Source organism: Lissotriton helveticus, chromosome 3_1 (assembly GCF_964261635.1).
Source record: "Lissotriton helveticus chromosome 3_1, aLisHel1.1, whole genome shotgun sequence".
Classification (NCBI taxonomy): Eukaryota; Metazoa; Chordata; class Amphibia; order Caudata; family Salamandridae; genus Lissotriton; species Lissotriton helveticus.
The window spans coordinates 1,166,469,660-1,166,488,523 of NC_136061.1; the positions used below are offsets into that span (position 1 = coordinate 1,166,469,660).

Below are 18,864 nucleotides of genomic sequence, written 5' to 3' on the forward strand. Positions count from 1 at the left end.
CTTTGCCCAGCTATACAAATTTATTTTTCCTTGAATATCTCAAAAACTACTGACTGGATTACACCAAATCACAAATAGGGCTTTTTCTGGTCAAACAGCAAGCTTTCGGCCACATTTGGTTTAATTCCCTTTAGCAGTTTGGGCTCTACTTGTGTTCAAAATCACTATGCAAATTAACATGGGAAACACTGTTTTTACCTCGCCTTTTTCTTAGCCCCCATCTTGGAAGATCACCCTGAAACCTTCCATGCACAACTAGAATCATGATGACACTTTTTTGGGAAAATTTCATGAAGATTCGACAAACTGCACCAAATTGATAAGCAAATCAAAAAACTTTTCCTATGGAAACTAACCCCCAGATTCATCATTGTCCCGTTTTGCAAAAAGGCCCATAGGAATGAATGGGAAGTCATTCCTTATTTGCGATTAGCAATTTGCTAATCGCAAATAAGGATGCGATTTCAAGGGTGCCAGGGGTGTCCAAAGGACACCCTGTAGCACCCCTGAAATGTGAATCTAGACTGATGTTGCGCGCACACATGTCCAAAGGACATGTGTATGTGTAACATACAACTTAGAAAAATGCACTAAAGTGCATTTTTCTAAGTTTTTGCTATTTACCACGAAGTCAGACTTCGCGGTAAATAGCGACCAAAAAGAGCGATTTCGCAATTCAAAAATGGTTCATGCATTGCATATAAGGAATCGCAAATTGCGATTCCTTAAATGCAATCGCAATTTGAGAACTCGCAATTATTTGCGAATCCTTCAATTGCGAGAGCATGAACCATTGATGAATCCCAAATGCAATTTTTGCGGGCGCAAACGGCCGATTTTTGCGATTCGCACCGTTTGCGCTCTCAAAAATGCTTGATGAATCTACCTGTAAGTCATATGCACATATTATGGGATGCCGGCATTAAATTGCAGTGCAAGGAGTGTGACGTGCATTTTCGGCCGATTCACAACATTGTGCGGGATTTCCCTGAGTTTTTTTGCAATTCCCCACAATTCCACTAAGTAAAATTCTGCATGTTCCGCCCAGGCCTAATCAGATCTACTAGGTTCACCCACAAAGCCCGGTGAGGCATCCAGGTTCAAATCCTTTTTTTTCCTTCTAGGACCTCTACATTGAAATTCACTTCCACCATCTGCTTGTGCCAGCCTCACAATTGTCGCCTGTAAATCAGTCCTGAAAAGTCATCTCTGCATGCTAGAGAATAAAGAGGAGACCTCATTACAAATTTACAAAACTTGTTAATATGGAAATCAATATGTCTTTATGGTTAGGTAGTGAATTGGTATTGTCTGTCTTAATTGTCAAAATCCCCACACAACTGTCACCTTTGACCATGTATCAATTGTTTATTTTGGTCCTTGTAGGGAGAAGGTGTGGCCCAGTTTTCTCTGGACCGGAGTTTGAATCCTACCATCGATACTTGGCTGCAACACCTGTGATTGCAGACAAATCACTTCCAGGCATATGCATCAAAGTAAATACCGATCGCAAATGGGCAGATTCTCAGAATCTGCCCCTTTGAGACCGGTATATTTGCATTTGGGATGCATCATCCCAAATGCAAAAATCGCAATTTAAGGAATCTCTAAATTGAGATTCCTTAAATTGCGATTGCATTTAAGGAATCCCACATTGAGATTCCTTAAATGCAATGCATGAAAGTAAAAAAAATAGCGAATTCGCTAATAGGAGTAGCAAATTACCATGAAGTTCAACTTCATGGTAATTTGCTAAAACTTTGAAAAAAGCACTTTTGAGTATTTTTCAAAGTTTCATGTTGCACACACACATGCCCTTAGTGCATGTGAGTGTGCAACATATGTGCAGAGATCAATTTCAGGGGTACAACAGGGTGTCATTTTGACACAATTGCCCCCTTGAAATTGCATGAGCAATTTGCGAGTACCTACTGGTACTCGCAAATTGCTCATGCAATCTCCAATTCATTCCTATGGGCCTGTAGGCCAATAGGAATGAATGGTCCAGCATTCCTTAATTGCGACTAGCAATTTGCGAGTAGCAATTAAGGAATGTTTAGAAATCACTATTTTAATAGCCATTCCTACATGCATAGGCTTTTGCTATTCCTAAATAGCGATTCCTTAAAAATCGCTATTTAGGAATAGCAAAAGACTACGTTGATGCATCTGCCAGTTAATGTTCATGTGCCTGTAACGCATATATGTGAAATACGATAGTAAATAAGTTTAACATATAAAATCAACATTTCTTGTACATCATTTTGTATCATGTCCCTACACCCCGACTTGTACAGCGCCACCTGGCTCCCTAGGTACATTTGCAGAGCATAATGAACATGCTTATGTTATCCATCCCATCTGTCAGTTACTGTACTTTGTACATTTATTGTTCTTATATTCAGTTCTGCTCAAAATGTTATAGTCAAGCAAATAAAGAAGCTTTGACAGATCCATACACAGACAGATGAGATGCACTGTATCCATCTTGTCAAACTGGGAACAGTGTGTGGTGTGCAGCAAAATGATAGGCAACCCCTGCAGAATGCGAGGACTCCCTTTCCTCCCCTCTGAGTCTCCCATATCTCACAGACATTGCTCGGGGCCCTGGAGGGTTGAGAACCCCCATGCTCTGAATTAGGAATTGAGTTGACACTATCAAGCTTCTCCTAGAATCATTCAAGGTACATCATGACCAGCTATAGCCAGAAGCCTTTCTCTTTCTTTTTCAGCTCATGTAGAGCCATGAACTTGTAATAAAAACATTAACACTTGTGCCACTTATGCCTGTCTTTCATCTGTACCCCAAATGGTAGGAGGTAGCAAAATGGCCTTGCTGTTAGGATACACTTTTAATTAATTTGTAACAATAATTCCTGATCAGATCCAAGTCCAGCAAGGTGTTATGAGTTTTCAATTGTTCTGAAGAACTTTGGGCTTGTGGTGTGCCAGATTTCAGGGTCCTGAGTGCTGAGTGGTGTTTAGGCCCAACGTAGTTGGGGTGAAAAGAACAAGAAAGATGGAAAAAAAGGTTTTAAGGCTAAAAAAGGTAGTGACATGGCTTGTGCTTGTGACATAAGCATTTTACATCACCTTGTATGTCACGTGTACATTCAAAAGTACACGTTTCTTGGCACAGACACTTGTTTGATTATCACTAGCAGGCATAATTGAAAGTCAGGCTCATGATGTTCTCAAGTACGTGCGTCGGTGGGTGAACATTTTCAGTGGCCAGGGCGTAGCTCATGTCCAATACATCCACAAAACCAACATCCATGTTCTTAAAAACCTCTTTCATCACCAGATATTGACAATAGCCATGAAATTCACTCAATCTTTCCACGGCTGTGTTGGTGTCCCTGGTGTTCTCAGTCTTTATGATGACTTTGGTGTCAGGGCTCCGGGTCAGCAGTCGCTCGATGGCCTTGCGTATGTTGAGTGCTCGGCGGATGTACAGCTGGAGAGGGAATTGTCGGAAGTGCTGACCCATCGTGATGGCGAAGATGGTGTTGCGACCTCCGCCTATTTCGTCAATTTGTCGACTGGTGTATTTGTCTTCCTTAAATAAATAGAAAATATACCTTTCAAGTGGAACTCCATGCCTTTTGTATGATACCATAATGTCCTTGTCCATGTGGAAGGCTAGGAGTGTCTTCTGCCAGGAAGACCAACCGGGTTCATGGTGGTCGAAATAGGTCATTACTGAAAAGAAAATACAGAATGTAACAAACATCAGAAGGTTATTCATGAAATAAATTTGTATTATCAAAACACAATGCATGTAATACTTTCTCAATATATGCTTTTAATGTGTTTGGTTGTGTGTTTTAGATTGTAAGGAATCAAAACCTTTCAGCTTTCGCTACATATCGAGGGTTTGTGAAAATGTTCTTTTCCGAAACTACATTTTTCACTTTCTGACATATTATAAACATTACAATGGCAAGCAAAAAAACAGCTGCATTTTTTATTATGTAAATAAATATGTTTCACCATAATAGCCACTATTAAATCCGATTGTCACGCCAGGAATCAGACGCCAGGAACCAGACACAATGACAGGTAGACCATTCTTCCGAATGCAGGAAGAATTTGAGTATCCTAAAGAAGCCAGACCACACAGCTACTTCCAGATCCAAATTAAGATCATGCCACTTTGCTAAAAAGGTGACTCTCAGCTCAGCGGAAGAACTACACAAGGTCTAGTATCAAATTTACCTCACCAATCTATCACCAGAGCCATATGAAACCAAGAGCAGCAGTAACTAGCTTATGCATTATTTGGTCCTGTGAGACCCCAATGGGCTACATTATGCATCTGACTCTGGTTGGGCGTGGGGTTAGGAAATCAATGCCCTCTCTGCAACATATCCTGCAGTGACAACACAAACCTTTATCAAATTCGCATGGTTGAGGAAACAATGAATTTTACAAGGGGACCTCCCATTTCAACTCCTTTATCATACCCTTCTATTAAGGAAAAACCTTCACTCACTCCACACTTACTCATTGAGCCAGCGAATAAAAACAGGGAACCTATGATTCTAACTGAAACCAGTAATAAGAGGCAGTCTGTTTGTCTGTGCTTATTTGTACACACTGTAGCAGGCAGCAGATGGCTTAGGTAAATTGTTTGCACTAAATACTTGTGTTTACTTTCAGCCAAAGTAGGATTTTGTTAGACATCTGGCCTTTGTGCAGGGTCACCATGGATTTATTTTATTAAACCCTATTTTTACTGGCTATAGAACTCTGTGCTACCTACCCCTGATAACCAGTGGTAAAGTGCTTGTGTTCTGCCTTGTTGTTTGAGACCCCGACGGATGCGGAGAGTCTCCAACTTGATTGAAGAATCTAATACCTTTACGGGACCCAAGGCAGCTAATAATAGGAGGTTTCCCTTCCCTTGTCCTGATGAAGACCCGCAGCAGAGTAGTCTACTAACCCTTTTGCGTTAGGGTCGGAACGTTGACATTTCCCCAGTGGGCCTGCACTCAACATCTACCCCCTTTCTATCTCAACCATAGATAAAGTTATCACTGTGCCTCACATCTAAGATATAATTTCTTAAATTCGTATTGCTATTTGGTCTAGGGTCAGACCCATCTCAGTGGGGATACCGGCCCTTTTGGGAATCATAGCCAGATCAATCTCATTTTAGTATCTTGAACTGTTTTCTCCAAGTGTTTATGATGATTTTCATCTTCTTTCCCATTACCCCACACATGAGAACCAACTTTCACTTCCTTCTCCTTCCTTTAAAGTAACCTCTTGAGTATTATATACTGAACGTTATGTCTTTGTGTATGTTTTTCATTTGATGAATATGACGCAGCAGAAAATAAATTTATGCTTACAATTTATTTGACTTTGGGTGCCTTTTATCTATGAGTCATTTCTGTGGAATGTGCCTTTTCATTACATATCTCTTGTTCATATGATTTAATTGCATATTAATTTTCTTACTATTATCAATTCAAGTGTAATTAGGATTGTCTAGGACTAATTGTTTTCCTTACGGATCGATACCCAGGTCCTTTGACGTTATACTGGGTTACCCCATTTTCAATAATGTGTTCCTCTTTTAAACATGATAAACTTGGTATACGCCTAATTGGCATATTTAATCTGTGGATAACATCCGGGTTATTTGGTAACAAGGTGTACGTAGGGCCTGTAAGTTAAATGTCACAAGTGGACTGCAGCTCCCATTGTGCTATCCTCTACAGTGACTATGTAAATATGACTGCATTAGCCTAGCTGTGCTGATTTAAGTGCAAGTTTGACCTATCAAAGTAACCTTTTTTGGAGACCTAAACCTTCCTTTTAAATATTGAGGTTACACTGTGGGAAAGTACCTCTTTTGTATGGTTATCCCCCACTTTTTGGCTGATGCCTAATGTGATTTTAAACTGTTTAGAAATTGAAAAGTCTGAACTTTAGTTAGGACAGAGTATTTAATGTGTAGTTATTTTTTAACTTCATAAAAAAGTCCCACTTTTTGTAAAATAATGCCTGAGACCAGTAGCCAGGATCAGGAGCTCGATCTGACCCCTTACATAGATCTGAACAATGCTAGATGCAGGGCGCTCTGTAAAGGCTATGGTATCAGAACACGCAAAAGTCCAAAAAAGGTATATCTTCAAAAACCTATAGCCCGCCTTGGTATTTTTACTAGGGTTAGCTTTCATAAGGAGGTAGTATCAGACAGAGGTACAAACTTCATGTCCCAATACTTGAATCACAGGTGGGCTGAGTGTGGGTTGACCTATAGGTTCACTACACAATACCATCCACACACAATTGGGTTTGTTGAAAGATTTAACAAAACCCTAAATGGCATGATTGTTGGGCTCCCTGAAAAAGTCAGAAGGGATGGGATGTCTTGTTACTGTCCCTGCTTTTTGCTTACAGATAGGTGCCGCAAAAGGGAGTAGGAATTTTTTTGCTTGGAATGTTTGTTTGAACACGCTGTAAGAGGACCTCTCAGTCTTGTCAAGGACGGATGGGAGAGACCTCTCCAGGAACCAAAGCAAGATATTGTGGATTATGTTTTTGGTTTTTGCTCAAAGATGGCTAAATACAAGAGAAAGCAAATAAAAACCTTGAGACCAGCAAAAGAGCTCTAGAAGCTCTAGTACGATCAAAAGGCTGCCATGGTGGAGTTCCAACCATGGCATGAGGTGTGGGTGTTGGAGCCTGTGGCACCTACAGCCCTCGAGGACAAATATACTGGGCCCTAACCTATCATTGACAGAAAAGGGAAGGTCACTTACTTAGTGGGCATTGGCCATGAAGAAACCCCAAAAGGGTAATACATGTAAATCGCCTTAAACCCTACAATGACAGGGCTGATGTGATCATGCTTATGGTTACAGATAAGGAACAGGAGGTAGAGAACGAGCCACTCCCTGATCTCCTCTCTCTCAGCCCTAAAGATGGGTCAGTTGATGGAGTGGTCTGTTCAGATACCCTCACTGCCCAACGGCAGACTGATTGCAGGCAAGTCCTAAACCAGTTTGCTGAGCTCTTTTCCTTGATCACTGGACACACTAAATGGTGTACACATGATGTGGACACTGGTGGCAGCCTACCTGTCAAAAACAAAATGTACAGACAGTTTGATCATGTCAAGGAAAGCATCATGATCAGATGCTGGATTTGGATTTCACTGAACCCTCAGAGAGCCCCTGGACCAGCCCTGTTGTGTTAGTCCCCAAGCCTCATTCCCAGGGTGGAAAGAAAGAAATGAGGTTTTGTGTGGACTACTTGGGCTTCAATGCAGTTACCAAGACAGCTGCACACCCAATTTCAAGATATGGTGAGCTCATTGACAATTTAGGGGCAGCCACAAATCTGAATAGTTTTGATCTCACATCGGGGTACTGGCAGATAGGTCTGACTCCTGGAGCAAAAGAAAGATTAGCATTTTCCACTCCAGATGGGCACTTCCACTTCACTGTGATGCCCTTTGGTTTGAAGAATGCCCTTGCCATTTTTCAAAGGTTGGTGAATAAAGTCCTTACTGGATTGGACGCCTGGAGTTCAGGAGCATTGTGTGGATTGTGAAGGAGAGGCAAGGAGACACCATACCCCTGATAGGCCTAACGTGGGTCCCTTTAGACAGCTGACAAATGAACCGCGCACTCTGTTACCTGTTACCACCCCTCCATCGAATAACAGTACAACCTTGGCTACGCCATCTAATAGTTGATTAGGTATTCTACCTGCATTCACAGCAGGATTTATATTTTGGAATGTGGCAGGCCTTTAGAATAAAATGAGCAACATGGAATTGTAAGAATTTGTAGCGAGTTTTCATTTCCTTTGCTTACAAGAAACTTGGCTTATAGACCCCATACATATAAATGGTTTTAGAACGTATCATTTTCAATCAATTACCTCAAACCATGGAAGATCAAAGGGTAGGTTATGTACCTTAGCTTCTAAAAACCTGCAATGTATTAAAATAAGTATGGTGTCACACAATTCCTATTCCCAAATAATTATATGTGAAGCTCTGGGATCTTCTTGGTTAGAAGTGGTACATTTTCATGATAGTGCAACCATGTCAAACATAACTGTTACTTTACAACAACTTGATAATGACCTGGAGCATTTTGGTATGAATAACAGTAAGAATTTGATTGTCTATGGGGACGGGGGGATTTTTTTTTTTTTTTTTTTTTTTTTGTCTATGGGGACGGGGGGATTTTAACGCTCACTTGTGTAACATGTCTTCTGAAAAAGTATGTGGATTAACTAAATTGGAAAATGTTTGCCAATCCCATTTTATTCATAACCAATATTAGCATAAGCTGAACGAACTGATATACAAATTTTATTTGGCTTTTTCCCTACGCCCCATTTAAAAGAACTTTCAATGGTAGAGATGTCCATAGCATTATGGGGACCTCTTTTGATGGTGGCATTGAGGGCATGCTGTAATATAGTTTTTTTTCCTGTGTAGGCAGAATCAATTGTTGTACCGATTAACAACAAGGCAGATAGTCTCAGCCCTGCATGATATAGACCAATTTCCCTTTTTAATTCTCTAGCACAGATAGCTGGCCGTATCATCTTGAATAGGCTATAGGACTGGGCGGGCTTATGATATTTTGTCACATCTACAATATGGATTCCGCCCTGGAATTGGGACTACAGAGCAGGGAATTGGATTTGAGCATTGTAATCAGAAAGTATACCAAGATCAAAAAGGGGATCGTCGATTTGTCATTGGTGTTTGGTGTTGGCGGTATTGATTATCAACTTTCTACAGGAACTGCATTGGGAATGTAGAGCTAGGGTTAGATATGGCACCAGGGGAGAATGTACACCATTTTGTAACATAGACAGAGGCGTAAAACAGGGCTGTGTTTTTCTATTTTCACTATATATAAACAGTGTAGGGGCTGTGCTAGCCTCCAAATGTAAGATCTTCTGAAAAAGTGGATGTCACCCCGTTCCGACTCTCCTCTATGCAGAGGATGCTGTTCTTATGGCTTAAACTCCCCTGGGCCTACAGAGCTTCCTTACACACTTTGTTGGTTATATGCAGGATTTAGGACCTATAGTTAACCAATCTAAAATGATCATTATCAAATGTGGGAGAAGAACAGTGATGTGTCAAGACATAAAAATCAAGAGGACAAATATATATATATATATTTTACCACTACTTCCTCACACTAGGGCATATTATTCAACAAAGAAGGCTCATGAACCCATGCCATTTCCACCAGGAAGTTACATTTTAAAAAAGCAACTATGTCTCCACAAAATGTTGCCAGGAGATCGGGTAGGAACCCCCCAGATGAAATGATAAAGATCTATAAAGCCAAATGTGTGAGTGTTGCCTCATATGGGGCAGGGGTTTGGGGACATATTAACTGTAGGCCATTGCAGACAGTGGAAAATGACTTCTTCAAGTATCTTCTTGTCACTCCATAGAGTTGCTCTGCAAATGTTTTTCACACTGAACTGGGTATGCCGTTTCTTACAGGCTTAATAATGCTACAGCCCATCTTAATATAGCAAAAAATCTGGACTTCAGACTATACTGGCTTACATTGTGCTATTATCAGGGACTGCCTTATGGCAAGTTTACCCTTATGAATACCCTGATTGACATATATACAATGATTTTTCCATGATTTTGGGTATTCTCACTACTAGGAAATGTCTGAATCACTGGTAGCCATCAATAGGAAAGATCTAAAAAATGTATGTATGGAACACTTGATAATCTTAAGGTGTCCACCAAAATATTAAAATCTAGAGTATTAAAAAATCAAGCCATTATAACTACATATGAAATGCAGCCTTATCTTAAATCTGTATTAAACTTTAGGCATAGATTTAACCTCACCGGCCTAAGAATGGATAGTTATCATTGCTTAATTAGCTTCCCCGAAATGAATGATTGGTCTGCAAATACTATTAAATTGTCCATGTGACACTCTGATGGCGCAGAGCACTATGCATGTAGTTCTTTTCTGCAAATTTTATAACAATATGAGAAAACTTTATATTCTTCCCATTTTAAGACCACTCAACTTCAAACAATGTCGCCCGGCTTATCCTTACCTACACTCTTTGTCTACTATGGAGGTATGCTGTAGTATGTCAAGTTTCTTGTGGGCTGTATTTTATGATAGAAAGAAAAATTTAAATTGTTCTTGATTAGCATTTTTCTTAAAGAAATTCTCTGTTTTATGAATTGTTTTTATGTTTGTGTACTCAGGGCCCAATTCACAAAAGTAATCTGAGACAAAATCCTAACTTTATGACTTTCAGTATTCACAAAATGCATTTAGGAGTAGTAAAGTTAGCAATCTTAAGACCAAAACTTAAGTTTAACTGAGACAAAATACTAACTTTATGACTTTCGGCATTCACAAAGGGCATTTAGGAGTAGTAAAGTTAGGATTCCTAACTTTACTACTCCTAAATGCACTTTGTGAATACCAAAAGTCGTAAAGTTAGGATTTTGTCTCAAATTACTTTTGAGAATCGGGCCGTCAGATTTTATTATTGTAATGCACTGCAATTTTATGATTTTATTATGAAATCGAATAACGTATTGAAATTAAATGGGAAGCCAGTAGTGCAGACTACCTTGATGATATTGCTGTCTTTACCTTCCCATGGCAGGATCACCTGATCCACCTCCAAACGTTCCTGAAGGCTCTGAATAGAGCAGGCCTCACTATCAAGGCAGGGAAGTGCCAGATAGGGCAAGGCAAGGTTGTATACTTGGGCCACCTTGTGGTTGGAGGCTAAGTTCAGCACAACAGCCCAAAATCCATAAACTTCTGGATTGGGAAGCTACAACTACCCAGATTCAAATCAGGGCTGTCCTTGGCTTGATTGGGCACTGCAGGTGGTTAGTGCAGGGATATGGGTCTTTTGTGGCCCCCCTCACAGAATTGACCTCTAAGAAAATGCCCAAAAAAGGAAAACTGGACAGCGAGCTGTCAAAAGGCTTTTGGCACATTGAAAGAAGCAATGTGCTCAGCACTCATTCTAAAAGCTCCAGATTACTCCAAACAGTTCATAGTGCCGATAGATGCCTCTAAACATGGGATAGGAGTAGTCCTTTCCCAGACCCATGATGATGGTCATGACCAACCTGTTGCTTTCATCAGCAGGAGGCTTCTCCCCAGACAGCAGCGTTGGAGTGCCATTGGGAGGGAAGGCTTTGCTGTGGTTTGGTCTCCGAAGAAGCTGAGACCATACTTGTTTAGTTTTCACTTCTTTGTTCAAACTGACTAAAGACCTCTCAGGTGGCTTATGCAGATGAAAATAAAAAAACACATTCTTAAGGCAGTCCATATCCCTACAGGGTATGAACTTCACAGTAGAACACAGATGCGGGACTAACCATGCCAATACAGTTGGCCTTTCCAGGTTTTTCCACTTAGAAGATGAAGACTCTCTAGGGAAAGGTTAGTCTCATCCTCTTTTGTTTGGGGGGGTCGTGTACGAAAGTGTCTCTTTTTGCACGGTTAGCCCCCACTTTTTGCCTGATGTGCGTTTGAACTGTAAGTGCCCTGGGTCCCTGCTAATCAGGATCCCAGTGTCAGATCTCTTTCCCAAAACACTGTACCACAATTGGCATGCCTTCACCTACCCCTGTAAGTCCCTAATAAGTCATACCCCTGATACCTAGGACATGGGTATTGAAGAGGGTCATCTGGGGCTGCAGCACTGGTTGTGCCACCCTATGACCTCCTTACCATGGCTATGCACTCTGCCATTGCAGGCTGCATGTCTTTGTGCAGGAAAATCCGAAGAGTCGACATGGCACACAGTGTGCCATGCTTTCCATAGGTAAGTTAGCCCTACTGCAGGCCTTTAGTCCTAAGGCAGGGTGAACTATATCCTATGTGTGGGCATATCATCATGAGCAGATATTCCCCTACAATGTCCAGTCCATTCTGTGATATTGTAAGTGAACAGGGAAGTCGTAAAGAGTACATGGGCAGATTACTTGTCAACACAAATTTCCTAGCTCCACGATGGCTTCACTGATTTCTAATATGTTTGGTACCCAACATCTTGTCTTAATAAATCCTCACTAATGCCTGTGTTGGATTTATTAATAAATTCACACCGGAGACTATTTTAGAGGGTCTCCTGAAACTGAACCAAACTTTAGTGGGGTTTCTGGTCAGTTTTTACCAGCCTGCCACCACCAGACATGTGTCTGACCTTATGGGGCAAGAGCCAGTGCTCTTAGGTGACAGAAACAATATCTGGTTTGTGCAGGTTTGCTTCACACCTCATCCAAGACAGAATGGCCTTCCTGGGAGGGAAGCTTCAAAGGCCATGCTGCCTTTGAAACCCAACCCAGGAACTACCAGATAGTGGAGGAGGCCAAGCCCCCTTTCCTGCTCTACGTTTGGTGGGAGGAAAGACAGTAAAATTAGTTAGATGAGGAGGACCCCCCCCCTTTAGCCTGCACCACCCCTAGGGTGGGCAGGTGAGGCTAAACCCTCTCCTGAAATTCCACCATATTGAGATGGTGACAAAACCTCCAATCAGGACTAGGGTAGTGCCCCTTCCTACAGCAAGTGGTCACTAAACGGTGTAGCCACCCTAAAGGTAAATAGCCCATCAGCTATTCCCGGTCTCCACTTGTAATGCCCCTAAATTCAGTATTTAGGTGGCAACCAAGACCTGAACATCCGATTCATTGGACCAAAGTAGACCAGAACAAATAAGACCTGCTGCAAGAGAACTGAAGCCCTGCTGCAGAAGAAAAAGGCTGCTTCAAGGACTCAATAATGTTTGCCTGCTGTGTTGCCCTGAACCTGTATGTACTCCAAGAACCCTGGAGCACCTACAAACTTCAATAAACCCCTGAAAAACCACCCCTGGAGTGAAGGTATCACACCTCTGCAAACCTCAGGCACGATCCCATGAAAGTCCAGTTTGTCGACTTGCAGCTCCCCGAAGGCCTCGACTCAGCACCAAAACAAGAAGAGGCACAACAGCTCCGTAGGGTTAGATCTGCCTCTCCACCAAGTTTGGAGACACCAGGACCTACCGGAGTTACAGATACCTCCTTTTGGTCACCCAGATGGTGGCCCTCTAGTTTGGGAGATCTTCCAGTCCCTGTTAAGAAGGTGAAAAACCTATCTTTCATATTTAATGAAAATTTGAACTTAAAAAATCAGTTCAGTACTCTCACCTCTGAAATCTTCTTAATTCTAAAGATAATTAGGAAAGTTCGCCCTTTCATACTGCTTGACACCCTAAAACACTTGTGACAGCATTAGCCATGTCCAGATTGGATTATGTCAATTCTCCTCACAAGAGTTTCCAATCGCAGTACTTACAAAAGTTACAGAATCTCCAAAATACGACAGCCAAATTGCTGCTGGATATTCCTAGATGTATGCCAGTCTCCTGTGGTTTGAAAACTTTACACTGGCTCCCAGTCGAAAAAAAAGAAAATGACACTTAAATCCCAATGATTTAAGGCATTGTAAGGTGTCGGTCCTTAATATCTGAAGAAGCATCTGATCTGGTATGTGCCCTCCGGAAATTTAAGACATTTACATAGTAAATGTTTACAGACCCCCAGATTCAAGAAAGCACGTTCTGGCAAAAGACATTTCATCTTGGGGACAGTTAAAACATGGAACTCGCTTCCGGCTGACATAAAAAACAGTCCAACAATGTTATCTTTTAGAAAATCACTAATAACGTGGCTCTTGCCAACTAAAATGTGCTTATTATTATCATCGGTGACCTTTCTGGGTCTTTCTGGCACCAGCGCCTGCTCCCGGCCATCATGAGTCACAGTAGGCGTGTGCTCATGAAGGCTGGGAGCTGTCTGAACATTGCCGCTCCGTCCACGCGGTATTAATTCCCAGCCTGTGCGAGAGAATTAATCAGTGGGCGAAGTTCGGATGGCTCCCGGCCGTCATGAGCACACGCCCACCATGATTTATGACGGCCGGGAGCCATTATGAGCATAGCAGCGCCATGCCCAGTCCCCCCTCACACCGCGACGGAACTTGCCCCGCAGCCAAGGGATTAAATCAATCAATCAAATCAAGTCAGAAGGTACAACCTTTGACCAGGATAAGCTTGGTTAGTGTATCCAAACCTGCAATCCATAGGGGTCTGTGCCATATTGCACCTAGGTCATGCTTTACTGTTACCATTGACTGATCATTGTTACTTTGTGCTTCTTGGCTATATTTCTACTTACATTTTTTAAATCTCATATCTTTGCTTCCCATTATTTGTTTTTTATAATTTTAGTTGGTATCATTTTGTTTATTAAATCTTACTCTATTTCTTTAATTGTTTTGTATTTCAACTTTGTTACTGTTCTAGTACTACACTAGCAGCCCGTCCCAACGTTGTCCGGGTATGAAATAGAATGTGTGTAATGTATTCAGGTACGGTCATTCGCATATTCACCCACTTGAGGCCCAGCTGCAGCCCTGGTTGATGTTAGCAGGCGCGTGTCCACCTGCTTGAGGACCAGCTACAGCCCTGGCTGATGTTAGCAGGCGCATTTAATTTGGTTTAATGTGATAGTTCAGTAACAGCGCGCATGATAGGCTGCAGTAATTGTCCCCGCAGACACGCTCAGTCGCGTGTGCCCCCGCTTGAGGGCCAGCGGCGACCGTCTAACAGACAGTTAGAATTGTGTGAGTCTTGAATGATTGTTTCCCGCTGTTCTTATTTTTTTATGATCCACACCGACGCTCTTCGGCCCGAGTGCTTTTTAGACGCACCCAGGCCAAGGCACACACTGCATTTGGCACCCCCAGTGTGTGTGAGACAACAGGCAGTCCCCCAAGGGAGTCTTGAAAATGGTTACTTACCACGCTTCGAGGTGAACGCTTTTGTGATGCCCCCAGCACACGGCCACAGCAGATGATCTGATTAATGTAACACCCAGATGGCATGAAGTGCGGAACGTAGCACACGCCCCCAGCGTTTGTCATGGCACCAGCATGCCCCTTGATGTGGCGCAATTGCGTAATTGGCACTTCACATGGCATGAAGGGTGGACACAAGCCCACAGCACGGACACACGCCTACAGCGTTTGTCACGGTCCCAGCGTGCCCCTTGATGCGGCGAAATTACAACTCACATGGCATGAAGGGTGGAACGTACCACACGCCCCCAGCGTTTGTCTCGCCCCCAGCTCACGCCCACAGCAGAATGCAGACACGCCCACAAGGGACTACTTTGCTGGCACGGTTCTTTTACCTTTTAAATGTATATGGTGGCCGTCTGCATAGCCTATGTCCTTCTGCTGCAACTGCCCTTTCCAATGCTGTATTGGGTGTTGTGATTGGTGCTGTGGTTACTGAGATTACTAACCCTGGGCGGGCAACTTCGCTACGCCCACGAAGTGGGCGTAGTGTTGCCTACTTCGCCCTTTGCAAAGTAGGTGAAGCAGGCAACACTACGCCCACTTCGTGGGCATAGCAAAGTTGCCCGCCACCCGCCTCCCTCCCGCCCTCCCGAACATAACTTATATAATTAAATGGGCACAGTAAAATAAAGAAATTACACTTACCTTGTCCGCGGCGTCCCGGGGCTCCCTCTTCTCGTTCACGGCGCCGTCTTCTAACCAATGTGCATTCGCGGGTGGCCGCGCATGTGCATTTCTCATGAGAAATGCGCATGCGCGGCCGCCCGCGCATGCGCATTGGTTAGAAGACGGCGCCGTGAACGAGCAGAGGGAGCCCGGGACGCCGCGGACAAGGTAAGTGTATTTTCTTTATTTTTCTCTGCTCATTTAATTATATTAGCTATGTAGGGCAGGGGGGCATGCAGCGCGTAGTGGGGCTACGCGAAGTGCGCAGGTGGGCGTAGTTTCTCGCCCACTTTGCGTAGCTTCGCGTAGCCCCACTACGCACACTACGCCCAGGGTTAGAGATTACCCGCCTCAAAGGTTTGGGCTCTCTCTTTATAATATTAGTATGGATATATATATATATATATATATATATATATATATATATATATATATATATATATATATATATATATATATATATATATATATATTGATACCCCTCGGTTCCTTTTCGCCAGAATTTGCAGTGCTCTCTCGCCGGTTCGTAAATCCCCGCGGCAGAACCACGCGGCATTTAAATCCACAACCAATTCCGCCAGCTGGGTGAAAAACGGGACGAACTCGCGTTTGTCTTCACTTATGTGCTTTTTTATTTAATCCTCACAGCATGGTGTTTCTCAAGCAGGCAGGCACAAATCTACACGTTTCTGGATAGCATATCCCTTGTTCACGATCAAATTGGCTCCAGGCTCTCAGTCTCAATATAGTGAGTCACATTATTACATCATTTCCTGTTTGATGTTATTTTGGCCCTCGGCCTTCTGGATGATGTAGTTTTTTGCAATTTTTTTAAATAATTTTTTTTATCCGTCTGCATAGCCTATGTCCTTCTGCTGCAACTGCCCTTTCCAGCACTGTATTGGGTGTTGTGATTGGTGCTGTGGTTACTGAGATTACCCGCCTCAAAGGTTTGGGCACTCTCTTTATAATATTAGTATGGATATGGATAAATACATTACACACTGGCCCTAAGTTACGCCAGACTGCTCTGTGCCATATCTACCAGCAGGTTGAGCTCAGATTAATTAAGTGATGTTAGATCTGGGGGTCTCTAGTTGGCAATGGTATTCACCTTTGTCCAAATAGGGACCCTTACTTCTAAGTCAGGATAAGGGGATTACACTCCTAAATAACCCCTGCTCACCCCCTTGGTAGCTTGGCACGAGCAGACAGGCTTATCTCAGAGGCAGTGTGTTAAGCATTTGTGAATATACACAGTAATGCAGTGAAAACCCTACAGATGGACACAACAAATCTTTTATGAAAATAAGTATTTTTTATATAGACTTAACACAAGACCACAAACGACAAAAATCCACAATACTGTACTTAAGATTGACTTAAAGATGGTAAAAGTTACTTAGTTCAAGTTGGTGATACATGCGACAAAGTTCTCAACAAAGTACCTGGACGCGTAACGCAAAATGAACAAAAGGCTCACAAAAGGGGAGCTGCGTCGGTTCTGTGATCCGGGGGAGATGATGCGTTGCGCCTCAATGCTTGCACAGAGTAGGGGATGCGTCGTGATCCATACTGGTGCTGGGTTGATGCGTAGGTTCTCGGCTTGCGGTCCGGTTGCGATGCTCAAGATGGCGCTGCAAAGCGATGATCCTGGTGTGATGCAAGAAGATGGCGCCCTTGATGCGACGATGCAATGACGATGCGATGACAATGCGTAAGTGCCCTGGCACCCTTGCGATGACTCTGTACTTTGGAGCCGCGCTTCTTCTCGCTGCGTCATGCTTACAGCTCCCAGAGACATGCAGGGTTCTGCAGTTAGAATTCCCAGCAAGGAAATTCATGGGGGAGCTGGAGATGAAGTCTTTTGTCCCTGAGACTTCAGCAGGAGGCAAGCACAAATGTAAGCCCTTGGAAAATATTCTGTAGATGATGAAAGTCCTTAAAAAGGTCCTTCTCCTTTCCCTTGGCAATAAAGAAACCACTGCAGGCCAACCCAGCAAACTGACAGAGGGACAGTCCAAACTCCTGCAGCTTCCTTGGTTCTTCTCCTTGGCAAAAGGTTTCTTGTTCCCAGAAGTGATCTAAAGTTCTTGGGTCTGTGCCCCATTATTTATACTACTTTTCTCTTTGCTCTCTGAAGGCAGAGGGGCCTATGCCCAGTCCAAACAAGTTCTGGAGAACTCTGTTTACATGACTCCTTCTTTCCTTTCACAGTGCAGGGCAGAAACATCAGACGCCCCACAGGAGGTGGAGCCAGCATTGTGGAGGGAAAGCACAGCCCTGGAGCACTTTGTTGACATGATTCCTTCTCTTCTTTCACAGTGCAGGGCAGAGACATCAGCCGCACCCCAGGAGGTGGAGCCAGCATTATGGAGGGAAGGCCCAGCCCTATTCAGTTCCCAGGTGCAACTCCTCCCTCCCATCTAGATGCAGATCTCCCTATTCACCACTGGGCTGACTCATTCTGTCTCTTGGATTCCCCAGCCCTGTCACTCAAACTCCAGACAAGGAATACACAACCTAGCAAAAGGCAGGCTTTGGAAAGTTAGACAAGAAAATATCTACTTTCTAAAAATGGTATTTTCAAACACAGAATGTTAAAACCAACTTTACTAAAAAATGTATTTTATCATTCTGAGTTCAGGCTTACTAAATTTGAATTTCTACCATGTTCCCTGAGTCAATTAGGATTATAAAACGTAATAATCTAACTGCCCATTCTGGCCTATGGAGAACAGAGAGCCTTGCAATAGTGAAAAACGAAAATGGCTGTAATTCACTATTAGGACATGCTACACACCAGAGCATGTCCTACCTTATACTAATAATGCACCCTGCCCTTGGGCCTACCATAGGGGTGTCTGATATGAAAAAAAGGGAAGGTTTAGGGACTGGCAAGTGGGTGCACTTGCCAAGTCGACATGGCAGTCACAGACTGCACACAGGCCTTGCAATGGCAGGCCCGAGACACACTTTACAAGCTGCTTCTGTGGGTGGCACAACCAGTGCTGCAAGCCCACCAGCAGCATTTGATTTACAAGCCCTGGGCACACATGGTGCACTGTACTAGGGTCTGACAAGTAAATCAAATAACCCAATCATGGAATCACTAATTAGTACATCAATTTAACATAGGGAGCACTTGCACTGTGGCACTGAATAGCAGTGGCACAGTGTCCAAAGCATATAACCAGCAAAAACATATAAAAAACCGAGGAGGCAATCCGACAAAATGAAGAGAGGCTCACACCAACAATGCCAGGTCTAACACGTGTCCCCTTCAGCT

At 43.0% G+C, this 18,864-nt stretch overlaps 1 protein-coding gene across 2 annotated transcripts in view; it reads right to left on the reverse strand.

The window, feature by feature from the left end:
• Window positions 1-2,083: 2,083 nt before the first annotated feature.
• LOC144823341 (NXPE family member 4-like) overlaps window positions 2,084-18,864 on the reverse strand; it is a 411,382-nt gene continuing 394,601 nt past the window's right edge. For both annotated transcript variants that reach the window (XM_078681792.1, XM_078681790.1), the window contains one exon: window positions 2,084-3,702. In XM_078681792.1, the coding sequence (XP_078537918.1) occupies window positions 3,158-3,702 (545 nt within the window). In that variant the 3' untranslated portion in view covers window positions 2,084-3,157. The remainder of the gene's footprint in view (window positions 3,703-18,864) is intronic.